Consider the following 27,452-nt stretch of genomic DNA (forward strand, 5'->3'; position numbering starts at 1 on the left):
TACAGTTGCTCATTTGTTGAATCGGACCACTGGGACAGTTTTCACTCTCCATTTGCATTAGTGAGTCTTGACCATCCATAACCATAACTCATTGGTTCACTACTGTTCATTTCTGCTCCTTCACTTAGATACTTGTCCACTTTTTCTGCCTCTAAATAGAGTCAGTGTTATGAATAAAACATTTTAGCTTAACATGTCCTTCAACCACAAATGTGAACCATGATGATAAATGCTTCACTTGTCAGTGGTCACAACTTCATGTAGATCTTACGATCTCCTTCGCAAAGCAGCAAGATCGTGGGATCTCATGCACTGCAGTTGTCAGGAACAATTGATGTAGTCAGGATGAACGTCAGTGCTTTTAACAATTACCATGGTAATAGTAATGCATTAATGTAGTTAGTTGAAAAGAAATTTACAATTAAAACTAAATTTAGTGGTTCAGATTTTGATCGTCAATCAAGCATCCTCTTCGAAACAGACGGGAGAAAAGGTCTAAACAAAACTTTTTCTAAACATACCAAAATGTTAGCAGTGATTCAATTGAGTAAAGCTAATAAAGTTATGCATCAAAACTTGCGGTAAATTGTAGAACGTAACAAAAAGTATCAGTATCTTAAATATTTATGCTACCATCTTCGCTTTTGTCTCATCAGAAACATAGTTCACTTTATAATGGGTCCTCTTTCTGAGTGTCGGTGTGTCTGAGTGCATACAGGGGAGTATAGCGAGAGCTGGGTGGTGAGAGTGCTTACCAGCACATGTGGGCACAGTGCCATTCCACTGAGCCAGGGCATTGGGCACGGCCTCGCACCTGATGGCGTTGGAGCCGTGCAGCGTGTAGCCTGGATTGCATTCAAAGAGCACCACCATGCCGATGCCAAAGTCGTTCCCTGTCCTCTTCCCAAATCGGGGCTCAGGGACTGAGCTACACTGAGTGGCACTGGTCCGAGGTACAGCTATGGATAAAAGGGGAGGTAGCAAGAATCAAAGGAAGAAAGCCAAAGAGCGGTGGGTGTGTTAGGCAGACAGGCAACAGGGAGAAGAGGAGATGGCAAGACAAAGAAGGCAAAAGGATACAGAAAGCCCTTGTGAGTCTTCTCACACTTTATTTGTCACTCTCATCCTCAGTGCCAAGACAGGCTATCTGACATCACATCATTCTACTCTGCTAAGTTATGCCCATTCTCATCTATTGGCACTCTGCTGCTGACTTTATGTAACAGCAGCAAGGATAAATGCTTTAGATAAGTGGAGAAAAAAAGTAAACCTTACCTTGGTACACAAAATGAAATCCTTTGGCTGTGTCTGTTCCATTTGCAGTAAACTTGAGTGTTATCTTGTTTCCTGAACTTAAAGGAAGAGTCTCGCCTAAATCAGAAACACAAAGGAGATGCAATCAAGACAGATGTTAATAGCTTGATTCTGGGAGCCGATTCAAAGACAATATATGTTGAGCTTGATGGTCACCTTGTCTTTTGAGAACATGAGACTGTTTACGTTCTACATTTATTTGTCTAGGGAAAAGTGATTTGATTGAAATTTAGAAGACAACAGGTTTGTGCCCGCTCTTCTTTAAAACAAACATTTTAATTAAGTCAAATTCTAATGATAGTATGGCGAAAGAAAATTAAATAACTTAAATTATCCACCCTGTACGTCCGGGTGATGTGGCTACCTGAGTGAGATCCATATATGGACGAGAGAAGGGCTGAATCTGTAGAAGGTCCGTCATAGATTTTGACCACATCAGTGTTCAAAGTCTGAAACACCACAAACTGACCAAAAAGCACTGTAAAGAGAATTGTGAAAAAAGACAAATTGCAGAAGATAATGAGTTATAAAGTACATGAGTTATATGTTATATAAGTTATGAGAAGCTAAATACAGCTGAAAACACTTCACACTGTTCCTGGCTATTGGGGCCATTCCCATTCAGTGCCTTAGTCATCATGTCTTTACTTCTTGCTTCCAAAGTGACATTTTATTAGTCTCTTTAAAATGCTCTGGAACAGTATCTCATTATCAAAGCTTTTGAAAGATCTTTTAAAGTTTTTCTTTCAACTTTAGCTGCTTTTTTCTCATTTAAATCCAATTCCTTTTATTGGGAGCATGTTTTTTTATTAAAAAAAGTCTGTTAATTAAGATTTGTACAAATAACAGACAACTTAATTGACAATTTGTTACAATTCTTTAGCTGAATGTTTAAAAAAAACAGAAAACATTTGGTATGCAGGCCACAATAACATGAAAACTACAGTAAATCTAACTCATGTCTCTGACTTTGTGTTAGGTTACTGAATTTTATCCTATTCCTTAAAATAAGAATTTTTGGGGGCTTAAACAGCATAATGTTTTGTTCATTTGTCCCTCTTCCTCATTAAACCCACACAGTACCAATGTGATGTTCTTGTGCCATGACATTTAACAAAATAACCTTTAGACAACACCGACACATTGTAAACAGACTTCCTTTCTGTGCTACATTAAGGGTATTCCTAAAGCTCTACAAAGTAAAACAATCAATCAATATCTTTGTGATCAAACAAACTTATTCCATTCATCAATGTGGTTCTACAATGTTTAAAATGAAAACCTAAACATACTTTTCAGCAGTGACACTCTCCAGCTTGTAAAAGGGGAATACAATATCTAAGCATTTCAAAAACATAATATCTTCAACAAGTACTTGTTCTGCTCTGAGGCCTTTTCCCAGTAGGATTTGCCCAGAAAATCTAAAAGAAGAATTGCCCAAGAGAAATCCCGAGCAGGTGCCCACAGCTAACTCCTTTTGATATGGAATAGAAAATGTAGCTTTACTCAGAGTTCCTCTAGACAGGCCAAGTAAAGGCAGATGTTTGTTTTAGCTGCTTATCTGGAAAATGTGATTATTTTGGTTATGATCAATATTTTATTGTCTTAAGAGAAGGGTGAAACACAAATGGGCCAGTACCTCAAGAGCTTCTATCAGTATTACTATTGAGGTGGCTGTGATAATGCTATAACTCAACAAACCCCACAATCTAACTTTCTTCCATGTATAATTTACCACAACTGAATGCTGAGTAACACATGCATTCAGGAAGACTAAATCCACTTTCCACGCCATCTTCTTATGCCTTAAGAACAAGTCACTGAGCAGTGTTGTATAAAGTACTGAAATCTCAGAGTCAAGTAAAAGTACAAGTACCTCTCCAAAATATGACTTTGGTAAAAGTCGAAGTCACTGACTGAAATGTTACTTGAGTAAAAGTCTTAAAGTATCTGAAACTTCTTGTACTTAAGTATGGAAATTACTGTAAAAATGGATGTACTCAAGTAATGTAATGAAAAGTACAAGTAAAAAGTAAAACAAAGCAAATGCAGTTTGAATGACATTTTTTATATTTTGGTAAACTTGTCAAATACACTTAAAATAATGTACACAACCAAGTGCAGGCAAAATTAAACCTGCTAATAGATATACCTGCAGGCATCATTTAGTTAAGAAAATTAGGTGCTTTACCTATAGCACAAGGTTAACTTAACCTGCTTTACAACTGAACCAGCTTCTTAGTATACCCTCCAGGACAGAAAATACAAAGTTTTTGTAAGCCTTAAGGTTTCCCTTCAAGTAAGGCCAGTGCTGAAAATGAGAAAAATAAATAGTACAGAAAATGCGGCCAACATGAAGAAAAAGAGCTGCTATGATTACTCTACTTCACAAATCAGTGAATCAGTCAATGCTACAGTCAGTAGATGGTGCACACAACTGGTCATTATGCAAAAGAAAAAAGAATTGGGAGGGAAATGCAGCTTATTGGCATCTGTAAACCTGGTTTTGAACTTGCATGCCTTTCCTATATTCGTTAAATTTAGTCTAAATTGCTATCGCTATGGCTTCTGTCCCCCTTGAACAAAGGAGTCTAGGTAGCCTGCTACAGTCAACATTAGGCCTCAGCTAAATACACCACGTGTGGAACTGAAACAATGCCAAACAAAGTTCATTTATGGTCAAGATTTCACAATACAGTAGTGTCTAGTGACCAAACTATAGTTACTGAAACAGGAGGATTATAACCATTTCATAAGAAGTTACCTCGATGTGTTTCTTCAAGTTGGACGGGGAGTTTTTGTAAGATAGAATTTCCATGTGACTGCTACTGATTGCGAGACTTGCTTTGTGTTTAATGGGAGAAGCGAAACAGGTGTATCCTAATTAAAAGTAAAGAAATCAAGAAATGGCAAAAAATGTGGAATGAAGATAAGAAAGGAAGAAGATTATATGAAGTACAAAAGTCAGTTCAAATTCGAAGCATTAATGAAAGAAACAGAAGAGAAGAAATAATAATTAGTAGATTAAGAGTAGGTCATACCTACTTAAATGACATGCTTTATACAATAGGGAGGAAAAATAATGATAAATGTGAGAGATGTGGAGAGAAAGAAAATGTAGAACACATATTGATGAAATGTAAGTCAAATGAACTCGAAAGGGAAGAATTAAAGAGAATAGTTAGAAATATGGGGCATGAATGGAATCTTAAAGGTATATTAGGAAATGAAGGAAACATAACAGATATTCACAAATTAAGGAAAGCATTGTTTATTTATCTTAAGAATACAAAATTAAAAAATAGAATTTAATAGATGTGAAGTAATGCTTCTACACACTCATGTACAGTAGGTGGCGGTATGCACCTTAAAGTTGCTTGTGATCCGCCATAATAGAAAAGAAGAAGAAGAAGGTGTATCCTATTGGTGGTGATGAACAAGCCCAGGCAAGCAGGCTACGGACTTTGTTCGGTAGCCTGCTTGCTAATTGCTAATCAGTAGGTGGGGTCAAAACACTTTGTTTCTCTCTCTCGCTTTTTGTAACGAGTAACTAAACCACACATTGAAAATGTATCGGAGTAAAAGTACGCAATTAAGTTCGGAAATATAGTGAAGTAAAAGTGAAAGTCATCAAAAATTTTCATACTCCAGGAAAGTATGAAGTACTCCAAAATATACTTAAGTAAAGTAGTGAAGTATTTTTACTTCGTTACTATACAACACTGTCACTGAGATATTTGAACTTCTGAACCTAAAGCAAAGATCCATATTGTTGATTTCCACTGCAAACCTGTTGCCTATTGTTCCAGCACACACCAACAAAACATCATCAGAGAAAGTGAGAAGAAGGTCCGGTGATTTCCAAACTGGACAGGATTTTTTTCTTTAGCTCTACCTTGAGATACTGTCCATAAATACCATAAGATCAAATAGAAGACCTCCATTCTTACCTATAGCAGAAAAAACACTACTTTTTATCAAGGCTGCATACAGTTTTTGCTTTGTATAATTGGGTAACACTTTTAAGATGACCCTGGCATTTTTTGAGTGTTAAATATGCCAGTATTAAAAAAAAAATAATGTGCCATTGCGCTTTTTGACCAACACCAGCAGGCAAGATGGGCGATGTGTCTTGCCCAAGGACACAACAACAAAGGCAAAAGGAACGATAATCAAAGCGGCGACCCGCCAAATGCAGGGCAAACTCCTAGCACTGCCGCCACTACCGCCCCTAATGAACGCCATGTTCTTAGAGTGTAGTCTACAGTTCTACTTCCTCTTAGAGCATCTTATGATAATATACAATTGAAGCTGCGGCTGTACGTTGTGGACATCTAAGTGAAGAGAGGGACAGAACTGTAACAGACTGAACTGAGGAGAATGTGGAGCCAGCAGAGTCTGGTTAGACCTGGTAAATCCAACAAGAAGTGACAGTAAAACTGGAAATGTCTTGTAGAGACTACACTTTGTGAAACCTTTAACTCAACTGACAACTATGTAACAACGCGCATAGGGAAAGGATTGACATAAGATTACAGGTTTAAGCATCAACAAGACGATAGCAGAAAGCATAAACAACCAGAACTTACAAAAACACCTGAACAGATTGAGCAAGCAATTCCTACTAAGTTTACACATGTATTAATGTAAAGCAGCCCACTGTATAACTTACTATGATATCGTCTTGCCCGGATATTTCAGGATATGTTTAAATTCAATGAAAATGTAGGCAAGGACAAAGATTGTGCTGTCATTAAGATCAGAACTAAACAAAATTTGAGTCAGCCTGACTATGTGTTTATGATGAAAAGCAATTGTCAGCCTGTTCATCCAAATATGGTCTAATTAAATTTGTTAATCTGTTTTCTGTTTATACAGCACAAAGTTAACCTAAGCGTACTGATGGATTAATGCCAAAAAAAGTGAGTGTGCAAAACAGGAAATTCAACTATTCTAATGATTGGCTTTGCTGTGATTTGCTGGCATGTAAACATGTGCTGTTCCTGGTCCATTTTAAATTTGAGGCGTATAGCTGTCACCTCATATTTGCTGACTAGAAAAGATAATCACTGAAGGGATGAATGGCCAGAGTGGATGCCATGCACATTGCCCAAGCTAACATAGTATCGGCTTCTGTCCATGAGCTTTTCAGCAGGGGCTTTTAAACAAATTCAAATTCAAATATCAACTATAATTAAGTTGAAAAACATTTACTTGATAAAATTGGAAATGAGAATCTTACCACTTATAACTAAATTAATGATTAAGTCCTACTTTCATTTTAAAAAGTGAGAAAGAACTTGCAATAACAAAGGAGGGATTATTTAAACAATGTCTTGTATAAATATTTCCAATGAAGCATTCCAGATTATATCAGTGTGTACATGCCCTTGAAAATAATCAGATTTCCTAACCAAATGAACAGACTTGCCAAAATGGATCACTACCTTAGAGACAACACAAGTCTGGATTTGTGCAACCATGCATGTCTGTGCACATAGAGGTGCTTTATGAATGGTAATAATTCACAGAAAAAACTACAGCCTACATCATGCTGCGTAATAAACAGCATGAGCTGCATGTCCCTTGTGTGAGTCTCTTTTATTCGTCTCCACGTTTTGCAAAATTGGTGCTGAATGAATTATCACAAGTTCATTATCAGGTCCACTTTTCATGCATTGTATAATTTCAATAGATTCTAGCTTTCAAACGGCAGCAAATTTCTACAAGTACAGAACCAGACTTTGATTGAAGCAAGTAAACCTGACAGATTTGACAGAAAACCCCCAAAATCATGGCACCATTAATATTTTACACTAGGCCATTTCTGGCATATGGAATAGAACATCAGCCATGCCTGCACCAGATGCTGTAGGCAACAATATGATTGTTTTCAGCTGAATATCAGGTACTTTAACAGAAGTGACATTTTATTTCTATGAGGCATAAGTTATGAAAATAAATTATGAACTTCAAACGTTTTTTCATCTAAAGTAAATGAATTCTGTCTTATTTAATTTCAATTACACAGTGTACAAATGGCTGAAAAAGATGAAATTAACAAAGATTAATAATTAACAAAGACTGATGCATGTTTTAATTTAGTGAAAGTATTAAAATCTTATTTGAAATGTCATGCAGCCTCAACTGTGGGGTAAATACTGGAAAGGTTATCCGTCAGTCCTAGAATAAGCACAAAGACAAAAAACGATGCATGGAATTTCTCTATTTCTGTGTTACGTATCTTTACATGCATTTTTATTCTGTGGAAAAAAAATACAGAATAAATCAATACTAAAAAAGAAGATCATAATACTAAGAACAAAAACTAAAAATTTGCAATTGAGTACACGTCAGGAAATGTATTTTCCACAATGGTGGATGGCAGTCTAACTTATGTCAGATTGCCCCAAGGCAGCTGTGGCTACAATGTAGTAGCTCACCATTATTTGTGTGTGCGTGTGTGTGTAAATGTGTGAATGACTGAATGTAGTGTGAACACTTTAGGGTCCTCTGGGCTTAATAAAGCCCAGTACAAGCAATTTACCACCCTTGGAAAGTCTGCTAGAGGTTAGTTTCAAGCAAAGTAAAAAGAAGGTTATCCTGAAAAAGTACATATGGCTAATCTTCCTTTTCATTGGTAGTAGCCTTGCATATCTCTTGTCATGTCATTTTCAATTACATCAAAGTAACAATGAAAAATTTAAAGATGCCAAAGACACAATAAAAAGCAAAAGAAAAAAATGTGTACTTGCACTAGACACAAAAAACCTGTTTATTAACAATAAGAATGTTTACTAAATCTGAATAAGAGCAGCTCTACTCTGTGATATAAGCACACCAATGCTCAACTGGATAGTTCTCATGTTATTGCTTTGTAAACAAAAGCATGCAACCTCAGACATGAATGCTTGAATACACACATGCTCATATTCAAAGCGTTACTCAATTCTGCTTTTAATCCAAAACCAGTCATGTGTTGCATGTCCGAGACGCCATATATTCTTTTTCATCCAATTGAAGATACACAGGGAGCATTAAACTTAAAGGACTAGATTTTTTTGATCTTTAAAAATAGTAAAAACAATGACATGTTGAGATCTTTGGAAAAGTAATGTATGCATCACTGATGCAATTTAAGACTCAAATTTCATTTCAATAGACAAACGCAAAAACTAAAGTATAGAGAACACACAACATTCAAAGACGTGGCAGAATTTGATGTTGGGCATTGTATAAATACTTTTGTTTCAACCTCATACACTGAGAAATGTTGTGAAGCTTTCTATTGTTTGTTGGCATTTGTGAGAGATAAATCATAATGAATTCTAAAACAGTAAGAGCTCAAAGACATAGATCTAAAGCAAACTGCAAAAAACTTCTTCAAAACAGCTCAGCATAGAAACTTGGTTTTAGTTAAATGAAAGTTCAAACAAACAGTGACCTCAGATATTTGCCACCACGTCCACAGTTTGTCAACCAAGGTCTCTTAAGTGTCCTATTGGTCTGAGATCTGAAAACAGTGCAGATATGTAAAGTAATTTAAAATCAAAACCATGCTCATGGAGCCATTTGGAGAGCCTGATCACAAAGTCTGTGATTCTGTGGACGTATCTCTCTGAAAATGTGCCGACTGTTGTAATGAATGGGTGTACCTGGTCAGCAAATACATTGTGAAGTGCGTGAGCAGCACTCAGATGATATTAAGGTGAGCAACGTAAGATTAAAAGTGCAAAACACTTCCACAATCACAGTGTGTGATGCAGAATTCTGTGAAGGACTTTTTCTACTTTTACTTTAATGTGATGTATAACATAATTTATGCATTCCATGAGCTTTGCTTTAATTTAAACAAGTTGTGTCACTAAAGTCTGTTTTATCTTTATCAACCATATTCAAATATATCTAGACTCAGAGGGTGGAAATGTTTGTATAAAAATAAAAACTATAATAAATAATTCCAGGTTCATACATCAATAAATCCTTCTTATTCCCAGAGATGATGCCAAAACTGGCAATATCTTTGTTTGTCCTGATCAATTTCAGTTAATGAGTAGTAATTCATAGGTTTTAATTAGCGTTTGGGACTGAATGAATAGTTATTTGCTCTCAAGACGTTTTGAAACATTTGGTTTGATAGACGCTTTAACAGTGATGCTTCCTGAGTCATAGTCAAGTCCACATAATGACTGACAAATGAAAAGATGTTTCAGAAATCATAATTTCATTCTTTTTTTCAACTGGATTATGGTTGATTTTTATTTTTCTACAGTTTGTAGAAATTCAGACCAAAAACAATTAAATCAGACTTAATTAACTTCATTAATATGTAAGTGGAGTTACACTTTCTTTTTTAAAATTTAAAAAATATATATATTTTTGAACAAGGTATTCCTGGAGAAACTAGCCTTAGTGTGCTTCCAGACACTGTGAGTATCAATTTGGACACTGATAAACTGGTTCTATTTTGGCACCAACTCTTAGCTGAGGGAGGCAAAGAGTCATTGTCATCAGGAGCTGCAGGCAGACTCATGGAGCCCCAAGTTTAAAAATCCTAAAACTAATAAAGCTGTAAAAACTCTTAAAAAAATAAAATATCTAATTTGATTAATAACAGGACACCACTGTCTTATCTGGTGTTACTTTTGATACTACTCCCACCACAGTTTCAGTGGATCAATGTGCTTCATAGAGCTGCTCTTACTGCTATCATTCACTTTTTAATCCAATTTTAATCATTCTTAATTCATCATTCTTTTTTCTTAATTCTGTCACTCTTAAACACTATTGGTCTTCTCAAGTCATGAGTCGGACTTCAGCAGTGTGTCATCAAAGATTAGTCAGTTAGCAAGAGTCAATGAACATTGAGTATAGTCAGAATAAACCATACAGATGAGATTAAATGATCTGTTTTAATGTATACTAAGAGAACCATTGATATGTAGTTAGTCTCCAAGGAACTAATTCCATATACTGGAAGATACCTTGGTGACAAAAAAAGTTCTTAAAAAGTACTGTAAATGTGTGTCTTTTAATGATAATAGTTTTAAATTAAGTAATTTCAAAAGCTCAGACACTCCCTTTCTTTGCTCTCCACAATGAGACAGGCATTGTAACAAGCCAAAATCCTAAAGGGCAAAGGTCAAAGGAAAATAAAGCCCTAGAGGTGTACCAATTTATCGGCCAGCCGATTTCCTTCATTTTGGGAGATTGGTGATTGACCGATACTTACACGTGAGGCCAATCTTTTTCCATAATCTCATTTACCTCAGCCAAGGCCTAAAGATCAACCACTGTCTTCTTCTCGAGAAGTTTGACTGACAGACCTGTCCACCAGGTCTGTCGGTCTGTCATGTATGCATGTCATGTATGCATGTCACCAGGTCATGTATGCATGTTTGCAGTTAACAATAGTCACCCCACTGTTGTTAACTCTACAACTTTCTTGCTACATTTACCGACATTTCAGACAAAAAAAAGTTGATATCGTCCAAAATCTGAATCGGCAGATCAGGCTTTTTAAATAGTGGTAATCTGTGATCGGCCAGAAAACTGCAATTGGTTCACCCCAATGGATACTCAAGAATCATATAATTGATAAGGAAGAATGTGTGACTGATCTGAAGAGATGGCTAAAGCTGCATCTATGTTTGAGACCATGATCTGAAGTCAAACAGAGACTCCTTTCAAGAAAAAACGAGAGCAAGAAAGGAACAGATATCTGATTTGCTGAACTGTAACACATAAAAAAAATTTGGCTGCACTTTTCATCTGTTATCTTTATGATTTCAGCTTTGTTTATGGAGTCCTTTCAAAAAGCCCTTGTCAAAAACAAGGGCATGTGCTGCAGATAAGATCATTACAATATTGCAAGAAGAGAAATGACATCATAATCTTGCAAAGTCTATTTCAGTCTACGTCTTTTTCATTCCCGCAGCATGTGATCTTTTATCTTGTGAAAGAATGAACATGGTCAAATGGATTATGCTCTGTGTGTAATTTATGCTTGTTCACAAAACCTTTGTATCCCTGCCAAACAGGAAAAACATAAAAATTGAACTCATGGTTGAAATTCTTATTTGCCTTGCTGCAAGATTCTGAAAGGAAGAAAAAAAAAAGTTTTGAAATGATTTTAAATGCAAGTGGTTTTTATTTTCAGTTCTGATGCTACAGAACATCGTTAATATTTATGGTGAACTTTTAATATAACAAAGCTATTTTCTTTAGTCTTAAGAACCCATTCTGAGTGTAGTTCACTCTGGAGACCGTGAACAGCACGGGAGACCGTGAACAGCACGGGAGAACATGGCCGGGATTCTTTAAGCGAGTCTCCCAATGCGACTCAGATACCAACTACTCATAATTTATCCTCAGAAAGTCAGTGTGGAAAAAACATATTCATTTAAAGACAAATAACTGCTATGTTGAAATGTATAGACACAGTGATGCCTAGAACCTATCTACTCAGTATGAATCTTATTCAGAGGCAACGAAGAAAGAATATGGTAATGTAATGTCTGTTTACCATATGTAAAGAAAACAATATATTTGCTTGAAATGCAGATGTTTAAATCCCAACTACCCACCTAATTTCTGATTCACTCGTACATGTAAGAGAACTGAGAGTGTATTATATGTATGACTCATCAGCTGTATAGGTGTTAAATAACCACTTAACTCCTCTTCAGTGTAATTTTTCACATAAACCCCAGATCATTTTAGCAAAAATAGAAAAGGCCTCTGGACAGATTATGCATACTGGGCATAATTATGTTCCATCTTAAATTACAGGCAGGAAAACATATGGTTTGTCAAAGAGATTACTATTTGGGTATCTAACTGGGAACTGTTATATAATGATGGGATTTCAACCCTTTCAATCTTACGGATCATATTGGAAATAAATATATGGTGATGCTATAAATCTGGCATAACATTATGTCCACCTTTCTATCAGTGTATTGGTCCCTTTTTTGCTGCCAATAAAGCCCTAATCTGTCGAGGCACCAGACCTCAGAAGGTGTTCTGTGTATCTGGCACCAAAATCTTAGCAGAAGATCCTCTAAGCCTTATATGATGTGCAGTAGAGTCTCCATGGATCAAATTTGTTTCTTTAGCACTTGCCATAAAGTCTAGATTGAATTGAGATCTGAGGAATTTGAGGGTCAAATAAGCAGCTCAAACTCTTTGTTCTACTCCTCCCGCCATTTCTGAATCGTTTTTGTCTTGCGGTATTCGGCACATTATTGTGCATTATGCCCACTTTTTGTCCTTTCACCAAGCTTGACTCAGACAAGGCATGATAAAGCTAAAAAGAAAAAAGGAATGTACATTAGGATTCCAAGCTTAATTGCTGCATTAACCAAAATGTAAAAACGTTTTATAAATAGTATACAGCTTCAAGATATCCTTTTTCTCCCTCAGCATATTTCCTAAAGTAAGGCCAATGAACTCATTGACATCTGAAATAACCAAACTCAGCCTGTCAAATTAAATGCTCCTTATTTCACTGAATATTTGTATTTTCATAAGAATGTAAAAAAATGAAACGATGGCAGAAAGCTAAAGAGAAATGCTGCAAAATGCAACTGCTTAAGTAGGTCATCATTATCCAACTGGAACATAATGCAAGTCCGTTTTGACCCAGAGCCACTGGATTAGTAACATGTGCCTTAAGGCAAAGCTCAGATAAGGTGTCAAAGACACTCACAGCACAGTGGATTGGTGAGGTAAAAAAAAAAACAGAAGCATATGTTTGCTCTCCTGGATATGAATTATGGAGAAGGAACCTGTCATATTTGCTTTGTGGCAGTACAGGCCCTCAGAGATTCTGGCCGGTGACAGCATACACATACCTCATTTACAAAAACCAAGGGGCCAATACAACGCCACAGACGTATATATATTTAAAGACCCATTATTGCAGTGCAATTGTATTACACCTTTTGGCAGAAGGTATGGAACTACACTTTGGCATGAGCGGCATCTAGTCCAATAAACTTCAATCTTGACCAATAACTCACAATATTTAATCTATAAGCTGTTGGTCATCGAAATGGAGAGATACAAAACATGGAGGCAGTTTTACATAAGTTTGTTTCTCTTTATATTGCGTATTTACTATTATTTGGACTTGCTGACTTGAAATGTGCTATTTTCTGCAGGATTGTCAGAAACAAGGCAACGCGCTGACACGATAAGCTGCCAGAATGTCATCACCTTGAAAACTGCAGGTTGTCAAAATCAGTTAGGGCTGTCACTCATGGGATTGTTTGACACAGAAATTTAACAAAAGGCAGAATGTATAATTACAAATCTGCAGACACGTACCTGTGGAGAACCATACAAAAAGCAGCTTTCACATCTATACTGCAGCAATAAATTGCTCTCTTTTCCTATTAGGTTATTTTACTGAGGAAGGTGTATACATCATAAAATGATGTAGACAAAGAAGTGTTATTCTGTGTGTGCCAGGGTTGCTCGGGGCATAATCTCACTCCTCAACAAACATCACTGATGAGTCAACAGCTAGCCTCCGGGGTCACCGTTTTTATGATCATACTCAGCAGTACTCTATTTCCATCTCATTCTTCTCATTTTCTGTGTTGTTCATTATAAATCTCTCACTCATTATGATGCTCTCCATCTAACTTGCATTCCACAAAGATCTATATTTTCCTTTCCTATTGTTCGAATATGGTACCCCCTTGCAGTCTCAACAGACTCTCTTGCTCATTTTCTGTCCGTCTTGTTACAGCCTAGATTTATTACAGCAATCAGTCAGCGCTCCTGTCCTGCCTCCTGACACATTCTGCAGCAACCATTATGCATATGTTGTTGTTATAGACATGTACGCTGGAGCTATAAAAGGCCTCAGGCAGATAAACAGAGGTGAATAAATGTTGTGTCTATAAAATCTAATTCACCTGGGCCCATTAGGGGAATATTTCCAAAGAGAGTTGGGTGAAATGAAACATTCAAAAAGCTGACAAAAGGCTTAAAAAGATACTGAAGTGGTCATTTGCCCTGCCAAAACATTTCTAAAATCAAGCATGAGGTAAGGTAGAAAATTCAGTTTGGGCACAGCATTATGACAAACACGGGCAACTTTGGAATTAAGCTGCACAAAAATCTGTGATGCGTTGTTTATTCTAACAACGTTCTATATGAGCCATAATTAACTTTGCGGGTGTCTAAAATCTTTGGAAAATAGTTGATTTGATTTGACTCGGGTTAAAAGTCGAGGAAACTAATAATGGGGAATTATTTTATGCAACAATGCATATAATAATCCACCTTTTTTGAAAGATTATAGACACCCGCAATACATTTCTCTTTAATTTGAACATAAATGGGTAATGTCTGCAATATCCCATGAAACAATTTCTACACAATTAACCAAAAAAATGAAACAACCTGATTTTACTTTGGAAATTTTTGCTTTAGAAGGTCCCACTAATTGACAGAGTTAGGTCTATCTTTTAAGCCATCAACGTTCATAAAGAAGGTTAAGTGAACAAACAAACGTCCTGGACTAAATGCAAGAATGGCAGAAACACTGTTTCACATTTTTATCATTTCTATATGTCCATCAATTTGTTTTCCTTTTGTGCAACATTGCACAAAACAAGATTGAACCTTGTTTTCCCATTTTGTCAAGAGGTTATTCACCCTGCTGGATGTGATGGAATTGTCATGCAGTGACTGCTAGACTTGGTGTAAACAAAAGTGAGTTTTGCGGGGTATCACAATTATATATTTTTACAAGAAGTGCCAAATGGAAAGTGGCAAAAGTGCAAGGAATAATTAATCTTTTCATAAAATAAGTCTAAATATTTGTCTAAAATAGGACATAGATTATTTTCAACAAAACAATAAATCAGGAAAGAGAAAGTACATTGTATATCTTCTATGGTAACAATATGTATCAACTGTTCAAACCTTTTTAACATGACTTGAATTAGCATCAACTGCAAAATGGTAAATACACGTACAGTGTTAAGTATTTATAGCTTAAATATTTTTATATTTTTGGCAAGTTTAATGAGATTCTATGTGATCGAGCGACACAATGTTCTTGTTCATAGTTCAGTAGTTTTAGAGAAGTTTCAAGAATGACTGGATTACAAAAGGAATATTCAGCTCTTTGAACATCTCAGAGCACCGTTCAATCCTCCATCTGAAATTAATAACGGTCCAGCAAAATGAAAATCTACCAGGCCAAGGCTGTCGCCCCAACCTGACAGGTATTGCGGCATTAGTCAAAGAAGCAGCAGAGAGGTGTATAGTAACTCTGGAGAAGCTGCAGAGATCCACAATTCAGGTGGGATAATCTGCTGACAGGATGCTTATTAGACATGCTTTCACAAATTGTGCTTTTCTAAAAAGAAAAAAAAAAAAGGGGGAGGACAAGAAAATGAAGCCATAGGGGAGCCATAAAAAGTAAGATTTGCAGTTTTTTTTATCAACTTAATACAGGGAAATTCTGGTAGTAAACCTGCTATAGGCTGGATCTTGGTTCATCTTCCAACTAGACAATACAATGCAAAAACATCTTAATCTTTAGATGAGAGACGCATGAGTCAAAGGATTTTTTACTCCAACATTAACTTTGCTTCATTTGATCATGAGTAAATTTAAATTCAAGAACAACTCTAATCAGCTCAAAAGTAAATTTTTGTGTTCTCTTCTTATTTGTTTCTGTCTTCGTTTATTGTTTTCTTTATTGATATTTTATGGTCCCTGCATTAGTGCCCTGCGTTTGGTCTGTTGGTTTTCTGTAATTTTACCAAATTGTTCACCTCTACTGAACGTCTCTCACATAGTGATTTCACAACCTGGAGCAATCACTTTAAACTCAACAGAATCCACCCCATCCCTATTTAAGCAGTTCTACTAATTGAGTCAGTTTCTTACACCTGTACAGTTTAATTTAAGCAGCTTGTGAATGTAAAATTTTGCCTAGTTCCTCAATGAATGTGCTCTCAGCAAAGCATTATATTTTGCAAAGAATATCCAAAACCAATGTTTTATGTTGTTTTGTAGTTAGCAATATGTTTATGATTCAATGAAAGGTCTCACAAACACTCAAGCACAGATTTAAAGCTGTTTGTTACTCTGGTCCTCTGATCACAACCACTGTAGTCATAATAAAATAAAACAATTATAATGCAGCTACCAAAGAAATAAAAACAATAATTAACCATTGTATTATTGTGGCAAGTTCAATATATAGGTTGGAATTACAAGAGGCCAATATAATGTACATTTTAAAAGACAGCGGGAGGGTGAGACACAGACACAAGCAGGAAATACCCTAAACTAGCTACAAATAGCCTAAAAACATAGTTTAATATGTAAAATAGAAAGAGATGTAGCTTCATCTTGGGACCAAATTATCAAAAAAAGCACCAAAGTTGTAATTCTTTAGGTCTGATTTTTGTGAAAAAAATCAAAAACACAACATACAACACTTAGGAAAGTGTTTTGTTTCTTTTCATTTTTTTTTAGCAAAAGCTCTAAAGGCCATGATTTCCCATGCAATACTGCATACGTTGTCAATTAACTTTCCAGAGTAGCGAATGTTATGAAAAAACCCAAATTACACTCTTAAAATCTCATTTGCTTCTTCAGCGTTTGTGATCTCCAATTAAGAAAATCTGCAACCTTAAAGAACACATCCAGAGATTAGTGAGTTGTGTGGTGAAGCTAAATAAATTATATGCAAACTCTAACACAACTCAAAGTAAAGGCTTCAGAGCTTGCATTATAATTTCATGTTCTGAAATGATCATGTAATCAGTTGGCAGACTTATTCCAAAGACACTGTGATCTCAAAAGAAATAGACTCACATAATGATTTAACCCTCAACCCTGTATATATCCCTCAGGTCACTGAAGCAGAGTCAGGAGATGATATTTTTTTCTGAAACTGCAACCAAGCTGACACAATGTCTCAAAGGATTATGGTATGCCACAGATCATATGAAGGACAGAATATGACACACATCCGACACTATACCCTGGGCGGTTACAAATTTCAATCACCTGTATACGAGACACTGAAATGTGATTCCTTTTATAATACTGCCTAAAGCTGATTGTCTACTGTCAAGCTGCGACAGAGAGGACATAATTTTTCCTCAATGGGCCCTATCTGGAGGTTAAAAGTACCAACTTTACTGCTCTGGTTTGTATGTACGTAGATCTCAGGTCTTTATACTATAAAAGACACACATAATGGAGTAAAACAAAATAAATACAAATGCCAAGAGGAAGAAAACCATTTTTTGATACAGAAATGTCAGCCTACAGAAGAGTATATCCATGTATTGTAAAGTTCACACAGTGACATCAGCCTCTGGCTTCACCGTGGTGTTAGAGAAACAAGTTGTTTTGATGCCCTTCATCTCTGTATTTTGGGTTCTGATGTCTCTTGTCTATATAACAACAGTTTCGCAAACGCAATTTCACTGTCCAATCAAGCAGAGGACGCTGTGTTCTAAACTAGAGATTGGTACTTTTGCCAGTGTGGGCAATGTCACAAACCTTGCTGGAAAATGAAGTTAGAGGCACAACAAAGCTTGTCGGAAGAGGAAAGCCTGAAGTGCTTCAATATGTCCAATTAGATGGCTGCACTGACTGTGGATAAAACTTAGTGGACAAACAGCAGCAGGTGACGTTGTTCCTCACCGGAGGCTCTGAACCTCAAACAACTTGCATTCTGTGCCTCTGTACTCTTCACCCACACTCTAGGACCTCGATTTCAAAATGAAATGCTAAATTTACTTTCAAAAAGGACTTTGAATCATAGATAAACAGTTCAATTCTTTGCTGCATTAGCCCAGATAAGAGGCTTCTAACGTTGTCTCTGGTTCATGTTCTTTGTATTTAAGCACAATTCTCTCAAGGTAAGCTTTTATCCCCCGTTACTCAAGTACCTTTTTCTACCACACTTTTCTTCCACTCAACTTTCTAATAATATGCTTGGATATGAGCACTTATGTATCAACATTCATTGGATTACTGCTTTTGTAGGAGGAAGCATTAACTTGACAATGATTAAAAACACATTTTCAGTGGTTTTATATGATATTCAAAAACCACTTTCATTATTTCTATGCAGTAATCATCGAAACCAACAGAAGGAAATGTTTAAAATATATCACTGAGTAATTATTCTCCATATAACTCAAATTTTGAATTGAATTTCAATAGATATTATTTTCTAAAATGCAAATATATGGAATTTTTATGTTATTCATAACTTTATTGAAGGATAAAATACCAAAATAGTTTCTTTATAAGGCTTATGGTTTTTTTCCCCTTCCAAACCATGCATTTATTTGGTTTTATCTTGATTAAAAAAGCTCGATGCATTACCCTCTAAATAAGACCACGTGATATAAACATTCACATCATGCTTTCATTTCCAACCCAACACTGTTACTTTGCTCCAACTGGGATGTGAATCCCGGTTGTTCAGAGAGCATTTCAATCAAGCCACATCACAGCTGCCTTGCTCATCATCAATAGCTTCAGTTTCTACAGCACATCCCCAAAAAGAAAAGTCAGAGGCACAGGTGGGAATATTGCTTGGCAAATTCCACACACCATTAAGCTTGTGCCAGCAATTTAGGCAAGACAGCATTTTGATGCATTATTTATTAAAAAAGACCTGTGGGTTCCCGGACACCAGGAGCAACAGGAGATGGGAGCAAAAGATGTAAACAGTCAGAGAGGATCATCACACAAGGGATGAATGTGTGTTTCATGAATGCGGGGGTTTAGTGCATAAAAAGCTGCCTGGATTTCTGCAGCTTATTATGTATACCAGGGACTGTTGTCAAGGTCTTCATGGGATCTTTGCAAAATTTTAGATAAGCAAATATGCCCCAATCAGATGACAATTTCTCTGCTCCATGTATTTGGACAAAACATTTGCGGTTTGACCCATCTTTCTACGACTCCTGCTGAGAAGACCATTTTTCATGTTAACATTTACAATTGTTTGCTCTGATTCAAGCATATCCATGATGAACAGTGACTGAGAATCACACATATCACATTCAAAGTAACTAAGTACCAACAGAGATTTCATTTGTCATATACCAGCAGCTAATGTTTTCCATCAACTTGACCCTAAAAGAATCACTTTGTAAATAATAGTTAAGATTAGACAGATTGAATAACAGATACTTCAGCAGAGGATAAAACATTCACTTGAATGTAAATGGCTGTTAGCATCAAACACGGGAAATGCACAAATTAACCTCTCCAGAGTAATAAATAATGTAAGCCCGGATGTTTTGATTGGTAATTCCTTGTCACCTGTAACCACATTTGACAGTAAGCTTGTATTTTCTCATATAATATACCTGATCCTTATTAGACAAACTTCATAAAACCCTCCACAAAATTACCTCTGGAAGTTAAATATTTTTGCTTCAGGTCTGAAGTAAACATGCCCCTTTACAACTTTACCACATAAAAATGGACAGAAACAGGTCAACATCATTTCTCTAGAACTTCATGCAAATAATGCTTAAAATGCTTACCGAAGTCTCCCGGGACAAAGATGTCATAGACACAGCTCTGACCTCTAGTGTAATTATGTGGGTAGTTTGGGGAGAGAACAGTTCCCTCTAAACCAGTAAAGTGACCTCCACAGGGAGCTACAGGGACAAGAAACAAGAAACACAAAGGCAAATTTAACTAATGTCAAATAGTTATGTTATAATATCCTGGGAGAAAAGGGAATAAACTGAATGCAATTTCTATTTGGAAGAATACAACGTCAGCAGTTAGAGAAAAGAGTTTAAAAGAAGAAAACCCTTTTAATGTTAAGCTGCTGACAAATATACTTGCCAGCACAGTGATAACAGTTTTCAGAAATGTTTTAGAGACATTTTTATGAGTACAGGGTGAGCTGCGTATACCTGGATGAGTTGATCCTACCGGGGTACACACTTTTTTCATGATGGTGTGAAACTAAACATGCTGTAGATAAGTTATTATTTATTCATAAAGTCTGGTCAAATCAAACAGAATAGGATTTATACACATATCCTAAGTAAATGTCGACATTTCAACAAAATGACCCAAAGCAGAGATAAAAAACAAACCACAGGAATACCTAAAGGACAACTCTAAAATATAAGATGAACGGTGCCCAATTTTGCAGCTGTGAGAGCAGTGCTCTAAGTAGACATTAGTAAATGGATCCATGTTTTGCATTAGACAATTGTCAGAGGTAGAACTGGTAAAAACTTGAGACTATACTGGAAGGCTGTTCTACATGGCATTGGCGGTATATTAAACATGTGGTTTGGGTATCTTCTTAGCCTTTTTTGGTAAACATAAGTTACTTCTATTTACCATTTTATTCATTTACATTCATCGCCTTTTTGTCATTTTGCACACATAACCAGTCATACTCCTGCATGTTTTTGTTGACAGGTATTTATTTGGCTAGTAACTCAGTAGTATAGGACTAAATCTACTCTGCATTTGTATCGCATTCTAGAATCTCATCTTAAGCTCCTCGTGATATACCTAATTTGCCAAGAGGCTCCCTCATGTGCTTATGTCAGACCTGACGGACGGAGCCATCAGGTATGGGACCCTCAACAGTAAACAAACATGCACTCATTTGTCAATGGATAGTTGTCACCAGCTGCTCTGGACCAACTCGACCAACACACAATCCACGTGGTGCCAACACTTCAAATAGCAAAACACACAAGAAGCACTTAGAAAAAGTTATTTAAAGTGATCCACAAGCAATTTAGTCATATTTGAATTTTGAAGAAGCAAGAAGCATGAAATTAAACATATGTGACGATAGCAAACGGGACACTCACTCATGCTATGCTGATGAACACATGGGAAAGGGAATTTCAGAAAACTGCTCTTAGAAAATAGCCCATTGCTCTGGGTATCTGGTGATTGTAAGAGAGACCTTAAAAAATGAGTTTTTATGCTGTAATGATTTTCTTCTAACAGCTGAGCACGAATTTAGACTTACTTTCAGGCAGTTTTGTGTGTTTTCATTGATTTATTGGTTAGAATTCCCTAGATGCTCAGAAAAAAAGTTACATTTTTATTTAAATTTGGACATTATTTAAACTTTGATTTAAGATTAAAGTCTCAGAGATTTTGTTTCAAAAAAGATCAGATCTTCAGTGCAAGAGTCTGCCAGAGAACAGCTGTGAATAAAGATGTTCAGCGTTCCAAGACTTTGAGCTGATTACATTTAAAGGGCCTCATCACCACTTACAAGTGAATTACTTTCATAGAAAAAGGAAACTGCTAGAGCATAATCAAACAAATGTAGGGACACAAACGTGATGAGAAACTTATGCTTGATTGTAATTGTTTGAAAGCTTAAGGAAAGCAAAGATTGAGTCAGTTTGAATGAATGCATACAAAGGTGGATTATCTTATTTTATAAAATCCAGGATCAACATGAATATCACTATATATTAATGTCTATTTTAAATGAAAGCTTTTTTGTAAGTACCACTCAGTCAGGTTGGCAGAACAATATTACCATTTGAGTTTACAAAGAAAAAAAAATCACTGTGAAATAATATTGTATTTTTAAATCATACAAAAGTATAAAATCATCTCCATTGCTACTCAGTATAATTCTAATGCAGACTTCAAATGGATCTTATTTTCTTTATTTTGTGCCATTTCTATTTTGATCTCATCATACACTATGTCATTATACAGAAGAATATTTTAAAGAGAGGTATCTACTAGAGCTAAAACTGTAGGTAAAAAATATTCTTGAACTGTGCCTTACAGTTAGCACCACCTTTGAACAAATTCAAATCACACCAGTGAACTCTTCAACACCATGCAGAATTCATACTGAATAAAAAGCGGGGCAATCTGCCCAGTGTCTGACAAAGTGAGGCATGTCCAAATCCATGTTATCTTGATTCAAAGATGACCATTTCCTGCTGAAAACCTTGTGTTCGCTTTGGTAGACATCGACTGCTGATGAAAACCTTACACGAAGGTAAAAAGAGCATAGTAGAGGGCAAAATGTTAAACTGGACTAGTGGCTAAATCGTATATATACACCATAATATACTAATGAATTCACCATGAAAGAGTTAGTTGTGCCAGAATGTTTTGCACTTTCATTTTTACAAAGAAGAGATGTCAAAAATTATTTATAAGGGTGATTAAGTGGTCATGGGAAGTTCTGTGAACTGTGAACAACTGGAGACAGATCTAGAAGAAAATCCAAGTGGAAATGTGCAAAAAAGCTTTGAGAATATGCAAAAGGATTTCCATGTGGGTAAGAAGTGTGCCACTTATCATTGAAGGAGATAAGTTGTTAAAAATGTATACACTTTTCATTCATTAGAATAGAATAGTAAAAATGTGATAATGGTAAAAAAGAATGTGGACAATTATTGCCATCGTTAAAAATTATTTGATTTTTTTTTTTTTTTAAATATTCCTATTCCAGTATGTCAACAACACAACAACACAGTTCTTTTTGATACAGGTTTTAAAACACAAGTGGGTATGAACACATAAAATAGTTAATATTTTCAAAGAATGCAGCTGCTGATAATACAGTTTGACATAAAATATAGCACACTTTTAACCTTTTAAAATATGAAAAATGACAACTACATCAGCTTATCTCTAAATAAAATGATGGAAGAGTCACTCGACATTCAGTGCATTGGTGCATGACATTCAGCCCGGTTAGGTGATCTTTTCAGACTTACATCTCTGAGTGACAACCGTTGCAGAGGGAAGCTCGTATTCTTTAGTACTGCTCTTATCTTCAGCACTGATTAGTGAAGTTTCACACGTTCCAACTGTAAAGGTAATGAATTTCTCCCTGGTGTGAAAGTGGGTGATCACATTTTCCAATGAAATAGGAGCTAAATTCTAAGTTAACCTTAGCAGATACGATACTTAAAAAATGCATTAAGTGATGTAATTTTGGGGGGAAACACTGTGTAGTTTCTTCCATCACCTTAAATCCTTCCTATTTTCTCTTTACTTTGTAATACAGACGAGTTTCTTTAAACATCTCCTTTGAAATAAATACTTGGTGTAAACACAGAACAAGGCTTGTGACAGATTTTGTTCTATGTTTGTATGTACATCAAACATTTGGGTTAATGCTGTTATAATTTTTAAATAAAAAAAGAGTAGGTGGACATCTATTTTCATTACTGAATGCTGAACTACAGATTCTGATCATTGAATAATTCTTTACTCTTCATGCATAAAGAGCTCGTTACAGGGTTTTTTAATTTTAATTTAGTCTAGTCTGTATAATAAATTATGTTCATTTTCTAAAAAACAGACACACACAATGTGGACTTTTTCAAAATGTTCAGATTTTTTAAGATGTACTTGTCCATGATGACTTTAATATGAGTTGATCTAAAGTCCAAGCCTAAGAAAAGTTGGAAAAACTTGGTTTTTGCAACTAAATGTGGGACTGAACTTTCTGTCTCTGACAGAATAGTCAGGAACTATGTGGAATACGAGTTGAGGTTTCAGGCTAGTGTAATGACCTACAGAGTGTTATGTCCTCCACATTGGAGCTAAGCTGCTGTATCAACATTGGGAGCTAAAATTCCTCAAAATCTTGTTCATGTTGTAACTAAATGAAGTATGAGCTGGACAGGTGGGCAAGCCATCTGCAGTGATTTGGATGCTGTACCCCAGAGAACACCAAGAATTTGCTGGAGGGATTTTGCATCTCACCCAATTTGATCCTGGATATGTCCCCAAGAGGAGCTGGAAAACATTTTACCATCGAAGAATATACATTTTGGAAGAGACAAAGCCCAAAATATATGTTATCGAGTTTTAAAAGACAGCTTTCTAATCTGATATGGCAAATTGGCTGCAGGTCTTCAAATGCATTTGACTTAATTTTCTAGAACGGAGCTTTTCCTATAAGCTGATTGTGATCTATGTCTGTAAGGAGTTTCATCTAAGCTAATGCTAATGAAATGTTTGACAAGACTGTTCTGTGCATTCCCTTGCAGAAGAAAATACATTATCATTACAGTCCATGCTTAGGATGCCTGTGGTGCATAAATGTTGCATGAGTATTTTAAATAAACTTCAAGCCCCCATTTTATCCACATAAAGTCATGACATTAAAGTACTTTTCGTACTAAAGCTGGTTCTAGTAGTAAAGAATTAAGCACCTCAGGGCTTTCGTAGCTGAAATGTTGCCTCTTACCTTGACAGGTAGGTTTGGCTCGGTCCCATTCTGGTCTCTTGCTGTTGCCCATGACACATGTGAGTGTGGAGTGGCCCTGAAGCAGGTACCCAGCCTCACAATGAAATGTCACCATAGATCCCAGCTTGTAGTCTGCACCCATTCTAGTGCCGTTCATTACATTCCCAGGATCAAAACAAGCCTCCCGCAGTTTTGCTGTCAATCAAAATAACAAAGCTTTTACAAGAGGAACAACTATGAAACACGAGTAAGCTCGTACTTGGGCATAAATTAATATAAATGTAGACCATCAAACAGAAAGCAAGAGATCCGCCAGAATAATTAAAACTCCATAAACTAATGGTGTATCTATTTGGTAAACAAGTAAAAATAAAGAGATAAATTCAAGGCTAAATAACATAGGCTTGGACATTTCTAAATTCAAATTCCTTCATTTATAATTCATCACGGTAAAATCCCCCCACGCCAACACAGAAAATTATTCTGTAAAAATAGATGCAGAATCCCACTTTGCAAAGGCAATTACAGTACCTTTGTATTCCAAGTGAAATCCAGTGTAGCTCACAGTCCCATCGCTTCGAAATGCCAAGTACATGAAGTTGGAGGTGCTCTCAATCTTCTCTGGAAGTTTACTGTCTTGGAAACTGCCAATCAGATAAGTGCTGCTATCAGGCCCATCATATATGTATAAAAAGTCATAGTTGGGTTCAATGCTGAAGCTGCGAAAAAAGAAGCAAAAAAGACAGGAGATAAAAGTTATTGTTTTGCAAATTTCCAGCCACCAGAATGCACATTAAGAGATGGTTTTAAAATGAGACTAAGTATTGCTGTGCAAAGTGTGAGTCATGCCAAGATATTTGTTTTGTGGCTTGATACAAAGAGATATATAAAAAAAGAAAATATCTCACCAGAGAGGTGAGAGGAGATTAAATTGTTGTGACACTGCAGTGGCACAAAATCTTCCCAGACGGCGATGGCAATGCAGTGTGAAAAGATCGTTTTATATTGTAGCGCTGTATATCAAATCATACGCCGCACCAAGAGGGAGAGGGGCATTTGTTTTCAAAATAATGAGCACGGTTTATGACAAAAATGTAAATAGCTTGGAGATAATTGTGTTTGAGTTAGATCAAGGCAGCTCCAATTTAAAATCCTATCTCCATTCTTTCATTTGGCATTCCCAAGAGGGAGGCTGGATTGTGGTAACTTTATTAGCAGTTCGTTTTGAAAGAAAAAGTTGGAGAAAAGAATTCTGGAGACTTGTTTCTCCAGAATTTGTTTTGAGAAGACGGATGGTGTTGAAAGGATGAACCAATGCTGTTTTGCATGTCTTCATAGAAAAAAAAACAAAAAAACAATATATGTGAGAAGAAGTAGTCCTATGATATTTTTGGAGTCAGGCCACATGCTTAGTTTGCAATTAATAATATAAAGTTCATGGTCTGGGTTTTTTTTTTTTTTTCAGCACAAGAAATGAGCTGCACTCATATCACACTTCTACTATAAAGTATTCACCCAAATATTCAGTGTCACCATGTTTGAGCAAAGTGGATGGAATGTCTTCCAGCTGTCTACTGAGAAAATTCAGTATTCCATTATCTCCAAATACACCTGGACTCAAACACGGTTCTCTGCATAGCACACATTTCAAACTTTTCTCCATGCGGTTCTGTCTTAGCTGGTTCCACAGCAGAAAACAAGCATTTCCATGGCACACGCTGAGCTGCTGTGCACCAAAGGAGAACTGGGTTCATTGACTTACGGCCAGGTTACAAACATAACAGGTTTGGAAAAAGCTTTATTCTGCAAGCCAGTAAGCCATGTCCTCAAAAGACAGAATATAGTTGTTTGTTTTTTTAATCTGTGGTATCATCTGCAGAAAGATTACCATAAACTTTTACATTTTTACACAGGTGTCTTCCATATTCTTCTGTTATACATTACAAAGACTTTAGCACAAAATTGGTAAAGGCGAGAGTTGACCCTGAGACATTAATTGCACATTATTATTTTCTAAATAATAGCAATAAATGGTATAATTCATGCTTATTCTATTTAAGTTGTACATGGTGCAATGGCTTTATTCATAATCTGTCTTTAAATTATGACATTGTCAGTTTACCTGATGAAGGCCAGAGAAATCACATAGTCGGAGTGAACTGCAATCAGCCAGTCACAGTCTTTGCTGTGTGGGTACGGGTGTGGATAGTTTGGAGACAGGATAAATCCAGAAGACCCGGTCACATTCCCACCACATGGGGCTTAAGTGGTAAAGCAGAAAAGAAGAAAGAAGTAGAAGAAAAACGCCAGGTACAAAAAGTTATTCAATGTTCCTGAACTCCTGCAAAGTCTTTAGGCAAGCAGAATTTGGTCTGAGGTGGGGGGAAAAGGAGGACAGCAGGTCATTCAGTGGAAACGACTGAATCTTCATAACCTGGTTTGACATCTTTGCAGCAGAGGATTTAAGGAATAATCTTCAGGGCCTCTGTAATACGGCAAAATTTGTGTTTTTCTAATTATTTAAATGAAATAAATATCTCATCATAGGCATAATCTCTAGTTTGTTATACATTCACAATGACTAGCTTGACATATGAATATTTAACAAAAATTGTTCAGAAAATAAAACTATTATAATCAGCTGTCAGTTAGTTTTAAAATGATAATATCTCGAGACAAAAGATAAACAGAAACTAAAATCAAATTTCTGATTTTCTCCTGTTACCCTGAAATAAGACCAGCTTTACTATTTTAAAGGATTTGTAATGATTGTACAAGACCAGTAAATGCAACAAGGTTCTTCTAAAGCCGAATACCACTGTCTTTAGATAAGCCACCAGCAACTTTAACTCCATTAAACTACTTGGTGTAATTATTTCTAATTGCATTGTTAAGTAAT

The 27,452-nt window shown here is 36.1% G+C and overlaps 1 protein-coding gene across 5 annotated transcripts in view; it reads right to left on the reverse strand.

The window, feature by feature from the left end:
• The window catches only part of LOC114141949 (CUB and sushi domain-containing protein 3-like), a 244,962-nt gene that overhangs the window by 105,957 nt on the left and 111,553 nt on the right, over nt 1–27,452 (reverse strand). For all 5 annotated transcript variants that reach the window (XM_028012891.1, XM_028012890.1, XM_028012888.1 and 2 more), the window contains 7 exons: nt 26,676–26,814; nt 25,085–25,272; nt 24,554–24,748; nt 19,872–19,988; nt 1,679–1,792; nt 1,276–1,371; nt 756–959 (listed from right to left, as the gene is read on the reverse strand). In XM_028012891.1, the coding sequence (XP_027868692.1) occupies nt 756–959; nt 1,276–1,371; nt 1,679–1,792; nt 19,872–19,988; nt 24,554–24,748; nt 25,085–25,272; nt 26,676–26,814 (1,053 nt within the window). The remainder of the gene's footprint in view (nt 1–755; nt 960–1,275; nt 1,372–1,678; nt 1,793–19,871; nt 19,989–24,553; nt 24,749–25,084; nt 25,273–26,675; nt 26,815–27,452) is intronic.

This window comes from Xiphophorus couchianus, chromosome 3, assembly GCF_001444195.1.
Source record: "Xiphophorus couchianus chromosome 3, X_couchianus-1.0, whole genome shotgun sequence".
Classification (NCBI taxonomy): domain Eukaryota; kingdom Metazoa; phylum Chordata; class Actinopteri; order Cyprinodontiformes; family Poeciliidae; genus Xiphophorus; species Xiphophorus couchianus.